Below are 23,516 nucleotides of genomic sequence, written 5' to 3' on the forward strand. Positions count from 1 at the left end.
CATGTTTCATATTGTGCCATAGTCAAGTGCATTGCCATGGCCATGCCATGGTCTTATGTTCTTAGTGCCATAACCCAATTATGGTCTTACCATCAGAATGCCATAGCCCAACTATGGTCTTATATATATACACTGTCATGGTCCAACCATGGTCTTACATTCATAGTGCCATAATCCAATTATGGTCTTACCATTAGAATGTCATAGCCTAGCTATGGTATTATATATATACATTGCCATGGTCTAACCATGGTCTTACGTCTGAATAGTTGCCATAGCCTCACTATGGTCTTACGTACAAATGTAGTTTGTCTCCATTGGTATCAGGAATTATCATTTTCGTAACTTTTTACAATTCCAGTTCTATCAACAAATCAATTTAATATTAGTATTTTTATATCATTTAATCTATAAAATTCAAAAAAAATAGAAATAAAATAGATTTCGTATTAAATGAACTTACTTGATCAAAAATGAAGTCGAAATAGAGGCAACAATCAATTTGTTACTTTAACCTTTCCCTAATTCGAGTCTGATCGATTTATTTCTTGATAAATAATAATTCCATTTAATTATCAACTTTCAGCAACATAATTAACTAATTTTATGCAATTAAGTCCTTTTTTATATTTTTACAAAATTACCCCAATATTTTACCTTTTATGCAAATTTAGTCCCTAAGTCCAAAACTTGCAATTTAACTGTTTTCAATCAAATTCAAGCTTAGCCGAATTGTTTGGGACCTTATTACAGCCCATATTTACTACTATTTCACATCAAGTCCTTTTAATTTTATCACTTTAACATTTTAGTCCTTAAACATTAAAATTACCAAAAATTAATTTACAAAATAGTCCTATTTAACAACCAAGCTTAGTAATTTACCATAAAAATTCAAGAATATCCAAAACTCATAAATGGCATAATCAATAATCTTTAATAATTTTGAAAATAGAGATATGGGTTAGCTTGACCTAGTTGCAACGATTTTAAAAAAATAAAAATTACAAGAAACCAGTTAAAATAGACTTACCAAATTGAAGAAGAAGCTTGGCCGAAGCTTGCCAAGCCTTAATAATGGTGGTTCAGCCTTTTTTTCTCCAACGATTTATGAAAATGATGATTTTAACCTTTGTTATCATTTATTTATTTACTTAATTTTACAATTTACTAATTTAACCTTTTAATCTAACTTATATAATGACTAATTCATGTCTATAAGTGTCCAATATTTATGAATATTTTATAATTCTCATCTAAGGAAGGTTCAATTGTACAATTGGTCCTTCAATTGTTTTAAATTTTTAACTAAACAAGTTTAATTTCAATTTAATCCTAAACTAATAAGGACGTAATAGGAAAATAGCCCAAAAGTTATTGAATCAATCATGTCCACTACCGCTTGGACTTTTTGACAATGGTTTAATCATCATTTTGGTCTCTTTACTATTTTAAATCTATAGCGATTAACTTTTACCTGTTTTACTATTTAATCCTTTTACCTTAATTAACTATCACATCACTAAAATTTTCGGATCGAACTTTAATAAACCTACAATACGGCTCTATAAATATTTAACAAAAATATTTATAACCTTAAATTACAGAGACAAGGTCTCAATACCTCAGTTCAAAAACCACTTGACTTCCGAGACAACTACTTATACTAATCATTAATTCAATTAATTAAAATTCATCAAATCAAAATTCAATATAGAATTATTATTGACTCGTATAATTTAAATACTAATTATACGAACTTAGTTGTTGAATTTGCGGTCCCAAAACCACAGTTTCCGACAACACTAAAAAATGGAATGTTACATTTTGGATATGTGTGGATGTTATAGAAACAGTTAGTGATATTGTGACGTCGCCCAAGCATCATTGTGATGCTGATTGCAGGTCATTCGAACAAGCTTAAGTCACAACACAAGAAGGAACCCCATCGCTGTAACGAAACCAAGTCAATGAGTCACATCAAAGAACTCCCTCACGTCATGACATTAACCCTAAATTTTGAGTTCCTTCCAAATTAGTCCTAATTTGATCTCGGGTTAACTTTAAAGCTTCCGTAAGCTTGTGTATGGCCTAAAATTGATTTAGTTTTATATTGAATGTATGCTTTAACTAGAACTAAATTATTAAATGATAAGAATTGATTGTGATAGGATGTGGTTGACTCGAATACAAATCAAATGATTTGATATAACTTATCTTATATATATACTTGTCAATGGGAAGGTGAATATATGTGTCACAAATGGTATGAAACTAAATTAGGAATGGGATGGTTGTATGTTGCATGTTGCATATGTTAATTTACTTATTTAAATTATACAAATACCACTGAGTGCTTTACTCAGCATATGATTTGTTTTATTCGTGCGTAGGTTAGATTTAGACTCCCAAACATCGAATTTAACATCCAATCCATAGTCCTAAACTCAGTCATGTTTGTTGTTTCCAGCTTTTATTTATATTTGGCATGTACCTAATAAGTTAGGTTTTGTGGTAGATGAATGATGCTATAATCAAATGTTGTATTTTATATTCTAGTAATAGTATATATGTATATATGGTTGATATGCATATGTCTAAAACTATATGCCAATTATAATTCTCATAGCTGATAAATATGTGAGATATTTGATGGTTAATTTGTTGTACATTATTAGGTGCATATATATATAAATGAAACTTAGATTTACTTTGGCAGGTTTAAGGAATGCATTTTTGTTTAATATTATCATTAAAGTGTATATTTTAATTGCAAATTGATCGTAGTTTCTCTAGCAACAAATGTGATAACTCTATAGCTAAGACCCAGCAGAGTCGAGTATAGGGTGTTACATTTGTTAAACCACAACGCTAATGGATTTAGGCCCAAACACCATGTCTTAGAATGAAATATGTGCTCAATAAAATGAGCAAACCAGCTCAAAATACAAAAACTCAAAAAGGTTGTTTAGCCTAAATAAAATGGAAACATGCCAAAAAACCTTATATGTGATTTCATCCCCACAAGCTCAAAATTCATGTACATATGTCACCCTTTATGTTTCTCCTTAAATATTCTCCTTAAATAACAAATGAAACTTCTACAATGAGCTTTTCGAGCTCAATCACTTAGCAAAATAAAATTATGGAATAATGCCCTTAAAGATTTTAAGGAATGAATCAACTAATAAGAATTGACAATTAGATCCAAGCATAAGCCTAGGTAGCTTTATGCAAGCCCACAGAATTATATAAAGATCAAGACTATGGTGTTGATTAGTGGATAGTTTTTCACCATTTTCTTTCCCTTCAAATCCTCATTGACTTAAGCATCAATGGGTGTTCCAGAGTACAAACTTCAATGCTCTCTAACTTATTTTTCAAACTATCCACCACAATTGGACATCAACAATTGGCTCCATCTATAAAAATCCTTAAAACAAAAAAGGCTATGGACTCTCCCACCAAACAACCTAGCTTAACCATGGAGAAACCCAAAATCTTGAACATTGATCTTCGATATAGTCAACTAATTTTAATCCACATATGGTAACATTGAGCACAAGGCATCCACACCAGGAAACTATTACCAGAACTGTCAGATCAACATTACTTACTAATCTTTCTGTACAATATGTTTACTCTAAGATAGAAAGTATACAAAGACATTTGATTTCAACTTAATAAGGTTGATTTAATGGTATTGGTTAATAGTGTGTTTGATTGAATGAAAAGGTGGAAAGAGGAAAGTGAAAAAGTGGAAGGAAAATCAATTTCAAGAGTGTTTGGTGAGAAGGAAAAATAAGAGGAAAGAAAATAGAAAATATAATCATTTTTCTTCCTAATGCGTAAAAACAAATTATTTCAAATTAGAACGAAAAGATTAGAGAAAAAGAGAAAGGTGGAAATTTTTCAACTATAATAATTCAAAATCTTTCAGCTATAATAATTCAATTCTTAAACCTATACAAGTCTCTCAAATATATAGTAATTTTCGGGGCTTGTTAATTATGTTAAAGATCAATTACAATCCCTTCTAAACAATAGCTAAAATAGCTAAATAAAATATAACAACAATCAAAGTAAGGTGGATTATTGAAAGATAAATCTTCAAGTTTTGTCCCAGTCTAACATCCTTGATTGAAAGGATTTGGTACAATCAATTTGATAATTAAGATATGTTCCTCCAAATGAATTTATCTTCATTGATGGGCTTGAATAATTCCACAATATAAGCATAGCCTGAAGATTTTGTTTCAATGAATTGTCAACTTTAACTGTGACAAGTAGGACTTTGCTTGTAACACTCTTTACTTGGCCCGGTCGCTGGACTCGAGTAAAAAGATGCTACGACAAATTTCAACAATTGATAAATACTTTATTTAAACAAAAATAAATTATTTCAAATTGATATCACATATAATCAAACATATTAAAAATTTGAATTCCATAAGGACCTAATTGTGAAATCCAGACATGTATTAATACTGAATCAATACCTTACTAAAAATCGATACCAAAATTCAATTCTGTTTTCTTACAAAAGTAAGGGCATCGATAATTATTTGATGGTGTCGATATTTCATGAAAAGTATTGATACTCAAATAAAAATCAATACCATTTTGGCATTTTGTTTGTTTTAAAATTGTTCATATGGTCAAGTATCGAAACTAAATGCTAAAATATTGATACCTAATTTCAAAATGGTAAAACCTTATCTTTTAAAAGTTTATTTCATGCCAAATTCACTTACCAAACAAGAGACAATGACAACACCTATTCAAACACTTAAATGTCTAACAAATGTGCCCTCATTCACACCACAATTCAATTTCCAAATCAAACTTATATATCACCCTAAACGACTTTGCATCCAAACCATAATATTTAACATAAACAGATATCAAACTTACCATTCATTCTTACCATTCATATTTACCACAAACATAAAATAACCATTCATAAGTAGATGAAATTAAGATACCAAAACATCATGTTGTATACAACTTTAAACCAAACTAAACCATATATGTACAAATAGCTAAAAGAAGGATAAAACATCATCACATTAACAAAATAGCTTAAAGGTTCTTAGTACATGCCATTTATAACCAACATCAAAACATCAAAACATCCATCGAGATGATGAACAGATAATGTGTGTGCTCCGACCCAGTCCTCCAACTATCAAATCTGATCAAGATCTACAAGGAAAAAATATAGATAAAGTAAGCAATTTACGCTTACTAGGCTCGTATAGTATGTAACATAATTTTCTAATTCAAGATTATTTAACTTAATTATGCATTGAGTCATAAAGTATTTATATGTTCATTTGATACATTTTCGTACAACAAACCTCAATAGTTTAATGGAGTATTCACTCCAATTGTATACCTTTCCGAATAATTCACCGCTCCAAGGGATGTCATGTCATCTTTCAACCATGGTCTTATTCATTTTCAAAGTAGTGTCATAGTATCTTTCAACTATGGTCTTGATCATTATCGATGTGATGCCATAATATCTTTCAACTATGGTCTTATTTGTATAGGATTCAATGTCATAATATCTTTCAACTATAGTCTTATATAGTTTCCAATTTATTTTCATAGTATCTTTCAACTATGGTCTTATTCATCCCAGTTTGAGGTCATAGTATCTTCTAACTATGGTCTTTTCTCACTTTGGGTAAAATGTCATGATATCTTTCAATTATGGTCTTTCTTATTTTCTCAATCCAAGGAATTTTATGAATCAATCATATAAAGATAGGAATTAAATTACAATCATCAATCAATTTACTATTAAATTAACTTACGAACTTACCTCGACGAAAATAGTTGCGATGACAAAGCTGACAAATAGTCCAAAATTTTAGCTTTTCCTTGATCTAGATTCGGTTGGTTTGTTTCTTGACCTAAATAATAAATTTCATTCAGTTAAACCATTAAAATAGTTTACATAATTAATTCAAGCCTATAACCCTTATCAATGTGAATTTACAAAATTACCCCTAACATTTTAATCTTTATGCAAATTAGTCCAAAATCTCAAAATTTACAAATTATCCTTATTCAATCAAAATACTAGCTACCTGAATCCTACATAGTCCCTATTCAATCCATATTTATCATAATTTCTATAATACCCCAGAATTTGGGGTTAGAAGTTTTGAGGTTGTGGTTAGGGTCATTGGATAGGTTGAGCACTTGAGTGGGTTTTCGCATTTTAATGTCAGAATGAGGCTACTAGTTTGGTGGTGGTGAGTGTGTTAGTTTACCTTTAGGTTTCGGGTTCGATTTCTCATATGTTTTTAAGCAATTAATTTATTTTGGTTTTGCTTTTTAATTTTTAAAGAATTACTTTTAAAATTTGAAAGTGAAGTTTTTTTTTGTTTGACGTTCTTTTCCCATTTCATTTTCCATAATTTTTTCTTTTTGTTCCCTCTGTTATTTGTCGATTCTTTTCCCAAATTTCAGTCCTTTTGATTTCTTGTTTCTTCCATTTTACACATGTTACGTGTTGTCTGTCAAGACTGATCATCCTTGTGTGTTTCGTTTTATCAAAGGTGAAGCGGGTAAGCTTTGTTCATGAGGGTTTATGATAGAATGATTTTGTTTCTATTATTTGTTAATTGAAGTTCTTATAGTTTAAGTTTTTGTGTGAAATTAAGGTTTCCGAACAGTTTGGTGAGAGCGAATCGATTGATCCTTGGTGCTTAATATCGCATTCTAAGGTGTGTGTTCTGAAACGATTTAACTTCGATATCGAATTACAGTGGAATTCGATAATTTCTGGTGTGTTTCTGAAATTGGTTATTTGAAGTATCGTATTGTTACTGAATTGCATGAAATTCTATATGTTTTGGCATAATTCTGGGTTACCATGGGTTGGGGATCGTTTCGACATCAAAAGCATGACTTTCAGGCTATTTCAATGTAGTTTCATGACCACACAGGTGGCTACACGGGTGTGTGCCACATGGGCGGTCCATACGGTCGTGTGCAATTGGGAATTTAGGGTTTTCAATGATTTTTGGTTCCATACGGGCGTGTATACCCACATGGGCTTGTGAGATCTCCACACGGTCGTGTCTCATCTGCTCTTTATTTTTGGCATTTTTGGACAGTGAGTTACATAGGCTACCCACACTTCCATGTAACTTGGTTCACGGGCCTGTGTCTCCTCTATATAAGCATGTAGGCTTCCACACGGCCTAGACACTTCCACACGACTGGGGCACACGACCCTGTGGCCCTATTTTGCAGAATTTTTTTTTGAGTCATAAACTGTCTATTTTTTGTTTCTGTGTAATCCGACCCTCGTTCAACCCTCGATAAGTGTGTTTAGGACTCGATTTAGTTTGGTTCGTGTATATATGTGTGCTTATGGGCTTTAATTTTATTGCTCGTTTATGTGATAAAGAAGTATAAGTTTATTATTGTTGTCGTAACTGAATATTAGAATACAAGTGTAATCAAATCTAAATCTGTTTAACTGGAAATGTTAATGTCCGTTTCTGTATAATGTCTGCGTAATATATGCATTGTTGCATAGCATGAAAATTTTGGGATTTGGTTATGAAATAAGGAAGAGTGACTTAGTAGTTTTAACTGCGATACTTTGTATAGTGGTTTACCGCACTATCCTATACGTATATCAGCTCAGCTATATACAATTACTCAAGTGGCATAGTTCCACGTTGTGGTGTGTAGGGTGGATGAACCTATTATGGTTCTATGTGGTGTGCATTGTAGACAGGCCTACCATACCCCTTATGTGGTGTATTGGATGGACGAAGTTTGGTTGGTGGGGTAGGATTTTGACTTGTGCATCTGTTCGCATCTAAATATACGTCTATTTTCAGAACATTTTGTCTGTTTGTGTGAACTTTTGGTTATTGACAATATAGTTAATGTATGTAATATGTTCTAATTATTGCGTATGATTGGAACATCATTCTATGGTTTGATATTGTATTTGACATACTGATTGAAACTTTCGTAAGTGATAGTTTTATACATATGCTTGTCTGAAGTATTTATTATGTCGACCAGTCTTTTGCCATTTGTTCGTATTTCGGACTCACACTGAGCTCGCATAGCTCATCTCTGTAGTTTTTTTCCTTTTAGGTACATTCTATGATTTGTTGTTGGACTCGGCATACCGGAGGTCTTAAAAAGATATAGTTTGATTCGATTTAAGTAAAATCTCATAAGTTTTATACGGTTAATTTTAAGTCGGTTTGAAAAACGATTATATAAACTATGGTACAAGTTTTTATGGTGGACATTCATAAGGTGTTATTTAGACTAAACTTTAGAAACTATGGATTTTATTTCCGAATGTTTGACGCTAGTTTAGTATTGTTTCAAACATAATGAACAAAATGTTTTTCTTGGTTTGAATTAAAGTTTTTGTTTCTGCCACTTTTGGTGGCCAATGTAACCTTCGAGATTTGGTCTAAACTTCTAGGCCGGGTTTTGGGGTGTTACAATTTCACATTAACTCCAATAAATTTTACTATTTTAACAGTTTAATCCTTTAACATTAAAATTACTAAAAACTATTGTACAAGATAAACCTATTTTTCAATCAAGCTTAATATTCTACCATAAAACTTCACAAGCATCTCTAAACCATCAATGGCATAATTTGAATTATTTAATTTTTTTTTGCAATTTATCCCTCGTATTAGCTAGATTAAGCTAAAACGATTCCAAAAATATAAAAATCACTAGAAATGGGATCAAAATCACCTACCATGCAAGAAAGATTGTGAACCGACTCTCTGGAGCAATTTTTCTATGGCATTTTTTGTTGCAAAAAGGATGAAGGAAGAAGCTGATCCCTCATTTGTGTTGTTTATGTTATTTAATTTATTGTTTTACTATTTTACCCTTAATTAACTTAAATTACAACTAAACCTTGTCCATAATTTTCCACTAACTAAACATAGGGTATATTTACCAACTAAGTCCATTGATTCACCTTTTCATAACTATTTGACACATTTAACTAATAAAAACTTAGTTTTTCAACTTTTATGATTTAGTCCTTTTCTCTAATTAACTATCTAAACGTTAAAATTTATTTCTTATCCAATTTTTAGTATGACTCTAATAAATACCTGTAAACATTAAATAAATATTGAATCGCTTATCAGAATCGTGGCACCAAAATCACTGCTTCCGACACCACTGAAAACAGATTGTTACACTAGTGTAGTGGTAATCAGTAGGCACTTGCATTGGCGCATAGCAACCACTTCAAATACTTGTTTCAACACAAACCCGAGCTAATTAAGTGTGAAGTTTTGTTGTATCACAACAATGATCCATTTAAAAATTTTATCCATATCTATAAATGCCAAACCAAATCCATTTAGGCTAGATGTGTAAATGGGTCGGTTTATGTTAAATTCTTGCCTTGATTTGAGCCCAACTTAACTTGATCTGTTCAGAAATCCCATATTATTGTTTAAAAATAATAAAATGATCAAATATATATATTTTTTAAAAAACATTTAATTTAAATTTGGGTTGAGCTAGGTTGGCTTGAGGATAAAAAAAAATTTGTCTAAACTTAGCCCAAATTAAGTCAAGCTAAGCAGACCACCTGATCCATGGGCAAGTCTAATTTGGACTCACCCATGTTATTTATTAATTCATTTATTAAAATATTTGTTATTATTTACTAATTTTATTTCTTTTTTTCTTTTATTAAAATTTTAATATAAACAACTTAACTTTTATATTTATATTACAGTATTATATTTGATTTTATAAAAAAAAATTATAAAATTAAAAAACAAATTGGATATTCAAGCTTAAACTCATATTTTGAATGGATTTATTATTTTCTTAACTCAACATTTTCTTCAAAACCGTTTAGACTTGGGGCACGTAATTCGGATTTTTGGAACTAGTTGTAAAGACGGTGTTTGTTTTATTTCAGTGTGATGGTGTTTATATTGTTTCTGGGCGTTTGCATCTCTCGGGCAGTATGTCTTGGTTTACTGCAGATGGGTCTCAGCAAACATATCTGTAAACCTGTTTTGGTGTTGACAGTGGGGAAATGGTTTTGATTTTCCATTGACAAGGCAGACATGGCAGTGTATTATGTTATTAATAAAATATGGGTAATTATTTTATGATGGTTGAATTCATATATCGTTAGTTTGGGCATATGAGTGATTGAGTGTTTGTTTGATAAACAGCGAGTCAAATCTATTTTGTATACCTAACTTCATTTTAAGCCAATATGATAACACTTTCACAAGAGAATGGAAACATACATTCTCATCAATAAGTCCGATTTTCCTGGAAAAGCTGATCATCAATTAAAATATCCCTTTGATTTTTGAAAAAGAAAAGTCAGGATGAACACGAAAATCAACCATCCCAGCATGTAATATATCAAGGAGCTGCATGAATGCGACTTACATTGATTAAAATTAATTCAAGGTGACCTTTGGGCGGTTGATATTGTGATGAAATTTAGCAATTCCAGCTAAGTATGCAGCTTTTGTAGGACCTCCTTTTATTAGCCATGCTTTCTATATTGGCGATAAAAATCAAAAAGGTCCATAGCAATGATATATATCATATATGGGTGTCAATATTTTAACAAAATGGTAAAATGCTATATACACACGTAAAACAGGAGACTAAAAATACTTAAATTGAATAATTAATTACTAGGGGGGGGGTTAAAACTAAAACTATCCCTTAACTAAAAGAGGACAAAGCCCTTGCGTCAAAATATATAATATGATGTTAAAATTTATACACACAAATATAACATTTAAAAATAATATGAGTGCAATGCAAATATATAAATTATTAATTATAGAAAAGAGTGGGTGAAAGTAATAAACAAGGGGTTTATGGAAGTTGAGGGATGAGGTAGTTGGAGTCTCATCAAGCATCCCCCTTTTAACTCCACTGTTTTAAATGCTCCCATCCCCTCTATAATGGCTCCCAAGCGAACATTTATTTCATTGGGGAAGAATACTATACACTTTCCTTGGAGAAACTAATATAGTTTGCCTTTCATATCTGCTTCTTCTCATTCCTCCAGAGAATCTTTTGAACTTCACAAAACTTTATAATTATGTATACACATTAATTAATTAATTGGAGAAGAAAGATCTCTCTCTTTTCAAGCCAATATTATATTTCAAAGGGTTCTTTTCTCTATGTGTTTAGTTTGACACAAAAACTTATTCTAAGGAATTTTCTACTATAGCTCTCATCTCAGCTTCAACTTCTTATTTTGCATACATGACATTGAAATTAATTTAATTTTATTCCGTATTTAAATAATTTTTGTACACAATATTTATAAATTATATTTTATTTGCTTTTAATTATAAATTATATTTAAATTTATCAAAATATTTTGTTAGTAGTAAAGAAAAGCCAAAGGTAAAATTGGGTTTAGACAAGTAAAATCTTTTGTTATACAAGTTTCACTTAATCCTACTATTAACAATTTAAATATGAAAATATATGTACGCGAAAACAACACATTAAAAATATAGATATGGGATTAAAAATAATATACAATAAATAATGTAATATAATGTTTGAAACTAACAATTATAATAACAACACATATACAAGATGTACAAAATCAAAATTTTAAAAAAATAGTTTAAATTGTGAGTAAAATTTTTTAAATAGGTACATACATCATATTAAGAATATTAAATGCACTCCAATTATTTACCATTGTATTATCATTTTTCTTGAGTTGACATCGAGTTGACTTATGATACAAACTCAGTCAATGACATCATCAATTGTTAAACAAAATGAGAGAAACAAATTTGCGCAATAAAATTGAAATGTATAAAAATATCAAAATAAAAACTTTTGTTGAGGTGGTATTTTTTTTTTTATAAATACTAGTGGCATGGGTTCAAATCTTAATAATTTTATATTAGTTTTATTAAAAATATAGAAAAAAGAATACCCTTATAAGAATATAACTGATTTCAAATATATAATAACAGTCCAGTAATTTCTCAACTGGATTGGTGTATAGTTAATTCGCTATACCAACTCAAAAGTTTATTAATGAAATATATCATAAGTAAAATTTTACGAATTAAAATTTTATTATTAAAAATATATAATATTAAGTAAAATAATTAAAACATGTGTACTTTATTTTATATTAAAAGAATAATGCTACATGCATTAAAAAATAAAATCAGAAATTTATATTTGTTTATACAAATCAAAATTTATATTATATGTTGTACTGGGTTTTTTTTTCTGTTTTGAGTATATAATGGAATTGTTGATATTTTAATTAATAATGTAGACGTTTAATTGATTGAAATTGTTTTGCTTATTGGCTCTCCAACCATGTCAAAGTTAAGTGAGAAGCACTTAACCATTGAGGACAAGAGAAAAGCCAGATGATTGATTGAAAATGTAATAAAGCATATTATCATACCACTAATGAGATTTAAATTAAAAATAATATCAAATTACAAAAACAATAGAAAAGAAGTAAAATTAAAAAAAATGTAAAGGACTAAATTATTAACAAATACAATTTACTATATCTGTAGATAATTACTCAAAGAATAAAAACAAAATGAAAAGAATTAGGGGGTCGATCCCTTTCCAAACCCCTTAAATTCGCCCCACTTCTGATGATTAAGGCACCCTAGCACTCAAATGTATAGAATACAATTTTCTTTTTTCCTTTTTACTAAGCTTTAGATCATAATATTAATACAAATTTTTAACATGTAAGATTATTATTTTTAAAGTGAGAACAGAGATTATTGAAAAATCTAATTTAAAAATATATCAACTGAATATTTAATATAAAATATTTCATTATTTTACTCCGAATGTTACTAACATCATTACAATTACTCGTTTATTTTATGTAGTGATTTTTTTAAAAGTGTAACAAATATTATATAATTTAAGTAATTACAGATATGAAACTATTACATTACAAATAAATTAAAAATAGATAAAATTTAAACTAAAATTAATAAGCTGATTGAATTAACTAGAATAAAACTGTATAGTAATTACACATGGAGTCACTCGAATAACTAAATAAAATTGTGTATGGTATATCACAAACCACCTACGCTTTAACTGAGTCGAAAGTCGTGTGTCTTTTTTTTTCCTTTACTGCGTAGTATTAAATAAGATCATACAATAAGTACGAATTAATATATGATGGAAGGCGCGTGGTGTGTCCCATGCGATGAGAAGGCGCGTTGGATCAGCGAGACAGGCTTCCTCTTTGAGAAAAATGGACGCATTTAAGTTACTTCTGGGAATAATCAATCAAACGAGTTCCTCTCCCTCCCCCACCACCAAAATTATCAAACCTTAGCTTAGTTCCAGCTATGGAGATTCTCGTCATCAGCTGAGTTCCTACGTGGCCAACTTACTCACCGTTAGATCATCTCGTCTCACTCTCAGACATTCTGAGTATGCTAAAATTCAGAAACCATTCAAATAGTCTTAATACAAAGTTAGATGATGAAGCCATGATGGTGTTTATTAATTACTGAACAGTAGAATTCAGTGTTTAAGATTACATATATATACATAAGTAACCCACATTGACAAACTTTATACAAAGTTTTAACTAAAATACAGTACTCACTATCTCTAGGCTGAAACCCTAATAATAGCAGATTCTAAAATGTCAGAAACGCCTCAGCTGCAACATGTTTCAACTTTTTATCTTTGCCTTGTTGGGGAATTAAAATTGATTGAAAAGAGTGAAACAATGGTTTGGGCTTGTCCCATACTTTCCATATTTTTGCACTCCTTATTTTATATGATTCCAGTGTTGGAGCATATGCATATTTGGGGGAGGGTTTTGCAATTTCCAAGCTCTCCAATCCCATGACATAAATAAAGAAAAAAGGAAGGAAAGGAATACTAGTTGCAGAACATAGTAAAAGGCAAAATTATATTTAGCTTTATAAGAGGAGCAGGTACAGAAGAAACAAGAGCATTAACACTAGCCTTTCCTTCGTCTTTCCTTTTTTCTCATCATTCTCTAGACCATTGCTAAAGCTGCAATGCCCTATAAAACCCTCATTTAAACATTACTGAAAAGGCTAAAGTCAATACTCTCTCATTCACCCTAATATCAATAACAATACAAATAAAGAAAAAAAGCTAAGCTTCCCTAGTTATGAAGAGGATTAGGACCTGTATGAACTACTCTCATATCATCTTCATATACAGTGTCTGGATCATCTTCATTCACAGTAAACTGAGATAGGCTTGAGGGAGCATGAAAAGAAGCAGTGTCCAAAGACAGGGCTTTCCTTGGGGGATGAAACGTGAATGACTGATGACTACCACTGCTGGTACTGGCGTCTTTATTACTGTTATTATTATGAACAGCAAAATGCAAACCTAACTGGGAAAAGAACAAGATAACGATCCACAAGAAGAAAACTGTAGCTCTAACTCCACCACTAAATCTGCCAATGCCACCTCTAAAAATTGTCATTGCAACTGAGTGAGCAGATCGATTCTGGTGGCGCCTCCAAACTGGAACACAGTGCTGTTTCTTGGAGTAGCTTTCGACTCTAAAAGAGAGGATCATAAAAAACCAAATGGGATAATCCTAAAAAGAAGTGGTTTTTTGTTAGTTCTCTAAATCTCTGAAATCGGGTAGAAACTTAGTAAGAGAATTTGAGAAAATTGAGAGAGAGAGAGAGAGGGAAGACAAGGGATATTAACTATGGGTGCTACTTACCTTATCGGTGAGGTCACATGATATTGACCCTTGATTCCCGGAAACTTCTTATTTTCCCTTCTGAAATCTTTGGACTTTGCACCTTTTTACTCTCAGTCACACCACTACCCCCACTGCTCGCATTTTCTTTGCTATTAGGCATCTATTTTCTAGTTAATGTTCCTGTTTGCTTATTTTTTATACATATATCTATGTACTTTTTCTTTTTCTTTCTTTTTTTACACTCAAATGTTGCTGGGAGAGGGTGTTGTGAGACAGTCCAGTCTTAATATCCGTTGTCTGCGGGAATATGTATTTTGTATACAAAATTTTATTGTTTGATGAATTTTGTAACACCGGGAACTTGACGTTAAAAATTTTAAAGTTTGTAGTTAAGGTTAGTAAGTAAGTTAAGCAATTGGGCTTATTTTCTCATTTTAATGTTAGAATGAGTTTATTGATTTAATGGTTATATATGTGATAGTTTATTTTTGGGTCTCATGTTCGAATAACTGTGAGTGTTTTAGAGGAATTAATTTTATTTGAATTTTGTTTTTAAGTTTTAATTACTTAATTAATTTTTATTTTATTTTATTTTAATTTTTTATCCTAAAAGAGAGAGTTAGCCCAAAATCATTTTCACACGTTCCTCTTTTCTCTCTTTCTCTCTCACGTCAGTTATTTCTCCTTCCTCCATTATTCTTTTTGTTTTCCTTTGTTTTCCTTTTCGGTTGGAGTATTAAATTGTTGGGGGGTTTTTGCATCAATTTTGTTTGGCATTAAAGATTTGAGTTTGGCATTTCAATAGAGGAATTGCGTGATTAGCTTGTTTAGGTGCGGAAACGTGTAAGTGCCTTTGAATTTTGATTTGGTTTTTCTAGTATCTTAATTATTGTTGATTAAGGTTTTAAGATAGTTTTGTGATCTTGTAATTGAGTTACAGTTTTGTGGATGAATCGATCAGTTCTTGGTGTCGGGGTGTCGTTTTAAGGTGTGTTTCTAAACTATTAGATGTTAGGGACATTTTGTTGAAGAAATTCACGATTTTCAGCCTATTTCGGTGTGGTTTTGTGACCACACGGGTGGCCACACGGGCATGTGCCACACACGGGTGGTCCGCACGGCCGTGTGACTTTGGAAAATTAGGGTTTTTGGTGATTTTTAGTGCCACATGGTCGTGTGGCTGCTGTTTGAGGATTCTGTTGATTTTCAGACGAGTGTATACCTTGGACACACGGTCATGTTCCTTAGCTATATGAACATGTAAGATTTCCACACGGCCGTGTCTACTCTGCTCTTAATTTTGCTTATTTTGTACAAAATGCACAGTGAGTTACACGGGCTACTCACACGGGTGTGTAGGCCTCCACACGGCCAATACCCTACCACACAGCCTGGGCACACAGCCGTGTGGCTCGGTTTCTCAAATTTTTGTTCTGTGTTGAAATCTGGCTCGTTTTGTGTTTCTATATGTTTCAACCCTCGGTTAAGCCTTGGCAATTGTGTTTGGGACTCTGCTGTGACTTGGATTTAAATATGTATGTGTGTTTGTGTGTGTGTGTTAAGTTTAGAAAATTGGGAAATGTATTAGTGGGTTATGATGAATGAGCTTGAGATGCTTCTTGATGTCGTAATTTTGAAATGTGTACAAACGCTATCTATTATGAAATTGTTCAACTAAGTATGAGTGATTGTTTTTGTGGGCCTATTAGTGTATGGTGTGCATTCATGTATTTGCATAAAATTGGGGCTTTTGGTTGCGAAGAGAAAAAAGATTGACTGGACAGTTCAACTGCAATATTTCTGTACAGTGGTTTACTACAGTATTTCATATATGTCAGCTTCGCTGTATATCATTATTTCGGTGGCTAAATTCCACTATTGTGGTGTGTAGAGTGGAAGGGCTTATCAAAGCTCTTGTGGTGTATAGGGTGGATAGGTCTATTACGGCCTAGTTGTGGTGTGCAGGGGGTCGGAGTGGTGTTCAGTTGGTGGGGTGGGTTTTGTATTCATTGCATTTATTATATAATTGAATATTTGTATGGCTAAAAACTGTTGAAATATCATTGTTGTTTCTAATTATGAAATCTTCAAATTGTTTGCGAACATAATAATAATTTGATGTGTTTAGTACATCTACGACTTTGGAGTAATGTATGTGTTTCTTTCAAAAGCCTCTGTACATGTGTCCGTGCTTCTGATTATCAGTTTTGGATTTTTGATGGTCACTAAACTAAATATAAATACGACAAAGGCAAGCGTGCCTATCGAAGAATAGTATAGCTATGGTGAGTAGGAAATATCGTATCCACAAGGACTAAAGGTACTAGTAATTTTCGTTTTTCTATTATTTAGCTGACAATTTGGGGTGATGTGTTTTAATCTAAATTTACTAAACTAAACTAACTAAGAATGTAACAAAGAATGAATCAAAGAAATAATCGAATATTAACTAATGAGATAGATAATATCCAGGAAAGAATCCACCTAGACTTTGCCTATTATTATGAATCTAAATTCAACAATTTATTCACTTGTGTCTTGATCCGTAGAAATCCCTAAATTATGTTAATATCTCTTTCGAGAGTAACAACAATTGATTCTTGGTTGATTAATTGAAATCTCTTTCTAATTAAAACCCCTATCACCGCATTAACTCGATCTATGGATTCCTCTATTAGATTTGACTATAATCCGGTAGATTTATGTCGTCCTATTTCTAGGATTTCATGCAACTCCACTCAATTATGCTAAATCTATTATTAAACAGGACTTTTGCTCCACTGAATTAAGCACATTAAACATGAATTAATATCCCAGAAGTATTAAAACAAGAAATAAGCATACATAATTGAGAACAAAAATCAAATATTTTATCATGTAAAAGCATACATTAAATAAAAGAATTCATCATAGGTTTCATCTCCTCTAGGTATCTAGGGGATTAGTTCATAATCCTGAATGAAAATATCTCAAAGTCAAAAACACCACAAGACATAAAAAAACTCAATAAAACTTCGAAAGAAATTAAAAGAAGATCTTCAATCTTGATGGAGATCCGCTTCTGAGTTAACTCCAATGGTGTTCTTCGAGTGTTTCTTCGATCTTCTCTAATTGCTCTCTTCTCTATTCTTCTAATTGGTATTTATAGTCTTTAGAATGCTCAAAAAGCCTAAAAATTGGGTTTAGAATGCTCAAAAAGCCTAAAAATTGGGTTTTTCTACATATTTGGGAAGCAGAGTGCGAAATCGACATGGGCTGACACATGGGTGTGTGGCCAGCCTATATGGCTCACATGGGCGTGTGCCCAGCCTATGTGGATCCTGAAAACATCTCTTTTTGTCCGATTTTAGCTCGTTTTTCACTCCTCACTCCCAAATGCTCTTTTAAGTATAGAAACATGAATTTAAAGAATTAGGAGCATCAAATTCACTAATTTGCATAATTAATCATCCAAAAACGCATTAAGAATGAGATTAAAATATGTTACTTTTATAGCTTATCAAATATCCCCACACTTAGGCGTTTGCTTGTCCTAAAGCAAAATCCTCAACTCTCATCAAAATTAATCTTTCTCAACTTATAATTCTCATCAATAATGTCTCAAATAATTCACAAATAATCATGCATTGAAAATTCAACTAAAAGAGCACTAAAGATTTAAGCAATCTAAGTAAAAAAATTTTAAAGTACGAAAACATAGGTATTTCCCCTTTATTTAAGTAATTACCTTTATTTCAAAATTGACAAGAATCGACATCCTCACTAAAGATTCACTCAAAGTGTTTTGGTTCAAGAATAAGCACTCAATAGTCAAACAAGAAAAGTCATTACCATAGGCTTGCATAAAAATCAAATCTCCACCACTATAAAATGATATGATACACAAATCAAAAGGTCTTTAAGAGGTTGTAGTAGGGCTTAGGTTAAGGGTGTGGAGAAAGGTTGAAAAAGTTTGTTAAAATCGAAATCGAATTGATAAATTACCAATTTAGAAAAAATAATCAAATGCTGAATTAAGAACTATTCAATAATAATAAAATGAGCTTCTTTTCAAAATGTGAATTTAATTGTTCAAGCTCAATCAATAAGACTAATTAATAAACAATTTTTTTCAATCTTTTTTTTAGAACAATAAGAAATAATTCAGCGAATCAAACAAAAAAGTATAGTTAGGCAACTAACCAAATCAAATCTCGACAGAAAGGGAGTTAATAAAACGGGAAAAAGTCTCAACGAAAATTTGAGTTATGGGTTAACATTAAAAGGAAAATCAAGAAACGGTGCGTTAGGCTCAACAGGGTTCACTAAGGGTTAATTATGAAGGTAAGCTTTTTATAGGACAAGTGGGTTAAAACCTAAGTGCCTTTATCATCTCAGTATATCAAATCAAATGTGTGGTCTCGACATGTATAATCGAAGCAAGTTCTAGAATAAAAAATCAAATTGACACACTCATAACCAATAATAAAATAAGCAAGATAAATGTATGCTCTAAAGGCTCAAAATCTCACAAAAATTCATGGTTTTTGATGTCAAACTTGCAAATTTAAAACTTTAAGATAATACCTTAATTCAGGGAAACAACCTAAATTTTTAATTCTGAAAATAAACTTATCATACTTGATTCTCTAATGTCTTAAAGTTTAAATCAACCAATGCACAAATATTTAAAAATCAATCCAAAACACATCAACAAAAAAATCTCAAATTTACAAAAAATCATTCTAATGGAAGTATGAGAAAATTACTTAAACATAATAAATAATTCAGGGATTTTATAATAATTATATAAATAATCTCCCCACACTTAATATGTACATTTTCCTCAATGTACAAACAGATATAATCACAGTATAAGCAGAATATCATAAGAGAAGAAGAAAACTGAAACTGCCTTAATTATATCATAAGTGAAGTGCATGATTCTATGCAAGCTAAGAAGAAAATAAACACAAATAAGGAAGAAGATTAAGAGGTTACAACTCAACTAGAAACAATGATAAACCGTAATTTATACATATTTTTATCCTATGCTTAGCACATTTACGGATGATTTCTTAGATTTGGTGAATTCGATGCTTCTGATCATTTAATTTCATGTTTTATACTTAGGTGAGCATAGGAGAGTAAAAAGAGAGAGAAACGGGCTAAAAACGGAGAAAATAGACCCATATGGGAAAACAACACGGCCTGGACTTCCTCACACGGGAGTGTCACACGCCTGTGTCAATTTGGCAGGATCGAAGCACGACTTACACGGGTAGACCACACGCCCATGCCTATTTAACAGCCTTGACCACGAGCTGAAGCAGTCGCACACGGGCGTGTCACAAGGGGCGTGTCCCTACCGAGCCTAAGTTTAGTCCTATTCGTAAAAGGCCAATTTTTAGGGCTCTTAGGCATTCAAAAGCCTATTTAAACACTTGAGGAGGCACTTAGGAGGGGGATGCAAAGTAGGAAGTAAGGAATTACTCAAGGAAAGCCGATTGATCCATCTCAAGAGCCAGATTCATCATCAAGACTGGAGATCTCCCTTCAAGTTCCTTCAGGAAATGTTCTGTTATCTTTATGCTTTTGAGATGTTTTCTTTCATAAGTATGAACTAAACCCCTAAATACCTAAGGGGAATGAAACCTAAGACAGATCTTGTTATTATTATCTGAATTGTATGATAAATATTTGACTTGTTCTTAATTATGTGTTCTTAATTCTTGTTTTGATATTCCAGGATATTGATTCAAGTTAAGCTCTTATTCAAAGGAGGAATAGACCCTGTCTAAGATTAAATTTGACATAATTAAGCGGAGTTGATTGCACTCCTAGAGATAGGGTGACAAGATTTTGCCGGATTAGGGTGAAACCTAATAAGGGAATCCATAGATCGAGTTAATACAATTCTAGGGTATTAATTAGAAAGAGATTTCAATTATTCAACCTAGGGTTAGACGTTATTAGTCTCGAGAGCGATAATAATATAACTTAGGGATTTCTACGGATCAAGTTAAATGAATAAATGTCTGATTCAGAGTCAAATAACAAGTGAAGTCTAGGTGGATTTGTCCTTAGGTATTGTCTCAATCAATCGAAATTTCCCAAAAGTATTTTCCCAATTTTTTTTCTTTCTGTGCATTCTTAGTTAGTAATTAGTTTAGACAACCAAACCTCTTAAATTTTAGGCTAGATAATAAAAAGGAAGGAAATACTAGTACTCGTAGTTCCTTTGGGTTCGACAATCCAGTCTTGCTGAACTATACTACTGTTCGATAGGTACACTTGCCTTAATCGTGATAATAAGTTAATCTCAAGAATGTTTCATTTATAAATCTTTAAAACCTGTTACGAATATCACGCATCAAGTTTTTGGCACCATTTCCGGGGAACTAGGATATTAGGAACACTCGATTTTTATTACTTTTGCCATTTTACTTTTATTGCAATTTAAATTTTTATTTTCTTTTCTAATTCTTCATTTATTTTCTTCTGACAGGCTTTTCTAGTTTATGACCAGAAGAAACCCGTCAGGACCACTACTTTTTGACGGTGAGATCGACCGCATAGTTCGTAGAAACCGGAGAGAAATAAGGCGAAGCCTAAGATACGTAGAGGACGAGCAAGAAGACAATACTTCAACCACAACTGAGGAGATGACTAAAAACCAAGAAAATCTATTACCTCCTACGATTGCTGTTGATCCAGTAAATCAGAATCCTACTTCACGCACTATGTATGATTATGCTAAACCTAATTTAACAGGAACTGAGTCGAGTACAGTTAGACCTGCTATTGCTGAAAATAATTTTTAACTAAAATCTAACACAATTCAAATGATACAACAGTTTTTTCAGTTTGATGGTTTGCAGGACGAGGAGCAAATTTACTAGAATTTTGAGATATCTTTAAAATTAATGGCATTTCTGATGACGCCATTCGCCTTCAGTTGTTTCCCTTTTGTTAAGGAATAAAGCTAAACAATTGTTGAACTCGTTGCCACGAGGGTCAATCACTACTTGGGAATAAATGACCGAAAAATTTTTATTAAAATATTTTCCGCCGGCTAAAACAGCCAAATTACGTAATGATATCACTTCTTTTGTGCAGATGGATTTAGAAACACTTTACGATGCATGGGAGAGATACAATGACTTTTTGAGAAGGTGCCCTCACCATGGGTTACCACTTTGGCTACAGGTTCAAATGTTTCATAATGGCCTGAATCCTTCGACTCGACAAATGATTGATGCAGCCGCTAGAGGAACTATCAATAATAAGACACCTGAGGCGCTTACGAATTTATTGAAGAGATGTCACTGAATAACTATCAGTGGCAAGTTATGAGAACAAAGTTGACGAAAGCAGCCGGTGTTTTCAACCTCGACGTGGTTACTATGCTATCTAACCAAATAGAACTCTTAAATAAAAAGATTGACGGTTTGTTTGGTTCTACCCAGGTACATCCAGTGATGAGGTGCGATTCGAATGGAGGAGGAGCATACACAGAATATCAACCCTTCAACCCTAGGATCGAGGAGGAACAAGTCCAATATATGGGTAACAATAACTCTAGACCCCAAAATAACCTGTATAGTAACACTTATAATGCAGGTGGGAGGAACCATCCCAATTTCTCGTGGGGCGGTCAAGGAAATCAAAGGCCACAACATCCTCCGGGTTTCCAACAACCACCCTACCAACAAGAGAAAAAGTCGAACCTTAAAGAGATGCTAACAAAATTCATCTTAGTATCAGAAACTCGTTTTCAGAACACCGAGACAGCACTCAAAAATCAACAAGCATCAATCCAGGGGCTCGAAACTCAGATTGGATAGCTCGCCAAGTTGATTTTCGAATGACCACAAGGTAGCCTGCCAAGCAACACTGAATCTAACCTAAGGGAGCAACTCAACAAGATTTCAATTCAAGATGAGGAAGGGTTAGTTGTAAAACCAAGGCCAGAAACAGTGGTAAGCAAAGGTAAGAATGAGGTAGGCCACAATGACCCAAAGCTGATGAGTGCACAATATAAACCTCGTGTGGCATACCCCAATACGACAAGGAAAGACCGATCAGACGAACAATTGGTAAATTCCTTAAACTTTTAAAGAAACTACATATTAACTTACTGTTTATTGAAGCCTTTTCGCAAATACTAGACGCAGTCAAGTTTTTAAAGGAGCTTTTAACAAATAAACGAAAGTTGGATGAGGCGCCGCATGTGGAATTGAATGCAGTTTGCTCAGCCATATTACAGAATAAGCTACCCAACAAATTGAAAGATCCAGGGAGTTTTATGATTCCATGTTTAATTGGTAGTTTAGATGTTCATAATGCATTGGCTGACTTAGGGTCAAACATTAATGTTATGCCTTATAAAATGTTTAAACAGCTAGGTCTTAGGAAACCCAAACAAACTAGGATGAGCATTCAATTTGCTGATAAAACCATTAGATTTCCTAGGGGTATCATTGAAGATGTTATTGTTAAGATCGATAAATTTATATACCCAGTAGACTTTGTTGTTCTAGACATGAAAGAGGATAGTAACACACCTTTAATTTTAGGACGACCCTTTTTAGCGACTGCTAGAACCATTATTGATGTTGGCACAGGTGAACTCACACTTCGTTTGGGAGACGAAACAATCACCCTTCAAGCTTGTAATTCGAGTAACACATCAAAAATTGAAGATGGTTGTATAAATCATTCTACTAGTACTGATCATGTGGTGAAACCCTCTGTGCAGGAAACAGTTACGAAGAACGCATAT

General features: G+C 32.2%; 1 protein-coding gene and 1 non-coding gene across 2 annotated transcripts; both read right to left on the bottom strand.

The window, feature by feature from the left end:
* Nucleotides 1-13,955: 13,955 nt before the first annotated feature.
* Nucleotides 13,956-14,760, bottom strand: LOC107886291 (uncharacterized). The gene has a single exon (XM_016810190.2). It carries the CDS (start codon nucleotides 14,615-14,617, stop codon nucleotides 14,192-14,194), a length of 426 nt encoding a protein of 141 aa, XP_016665679.1. The 5' UTR covers nucleotides 14,618-14,760; the 3' UTR covers nucleotides 13,956-14,191.
* Nucleotides 14,761-21,817: 7,057 nt separating this feature from the next.
* On the bottom strand, nucleotides 21,818-21,924 carry LOC121227009 (small nucleolar RNA R71). The gene has a single exon (XR_005924699.1). It is a non-coding gene; the product is annotated as a small nucleolar RNA R71 (small nucleolar RNA).
* Between the last annotated feature and the right edge of the window lie 1,592 nt (nucleotides 21,925-23,516).

This window comes from Gossypium hirsutum, chromosome A03 (assembly GCF_007990345.1).
Source record: "Gossypium hirsutum isolate 1008001.06 chromosome A03, Gossypium_hirsutum_v2.1, whole genome shotgun sequence".
In the NCBI taxonomy this organism is placed as follows: Eukaryota; Viridiplantae; Streptophyta; class Magnoliopsida; order Malvales; family Malvaceae; genus Gossypium; species Gossypium hirsutum.

Bases quoted from the DNA above. Each gene is read 5' to 3' on its own strand.
- LOC107886291 (XM_016810190.2), bottom strand. From the start codon at position 14,617: ATGATCCTCTCTTTTAGAGTCGAAAGCTACTCCAAGAAACAGCACTGT.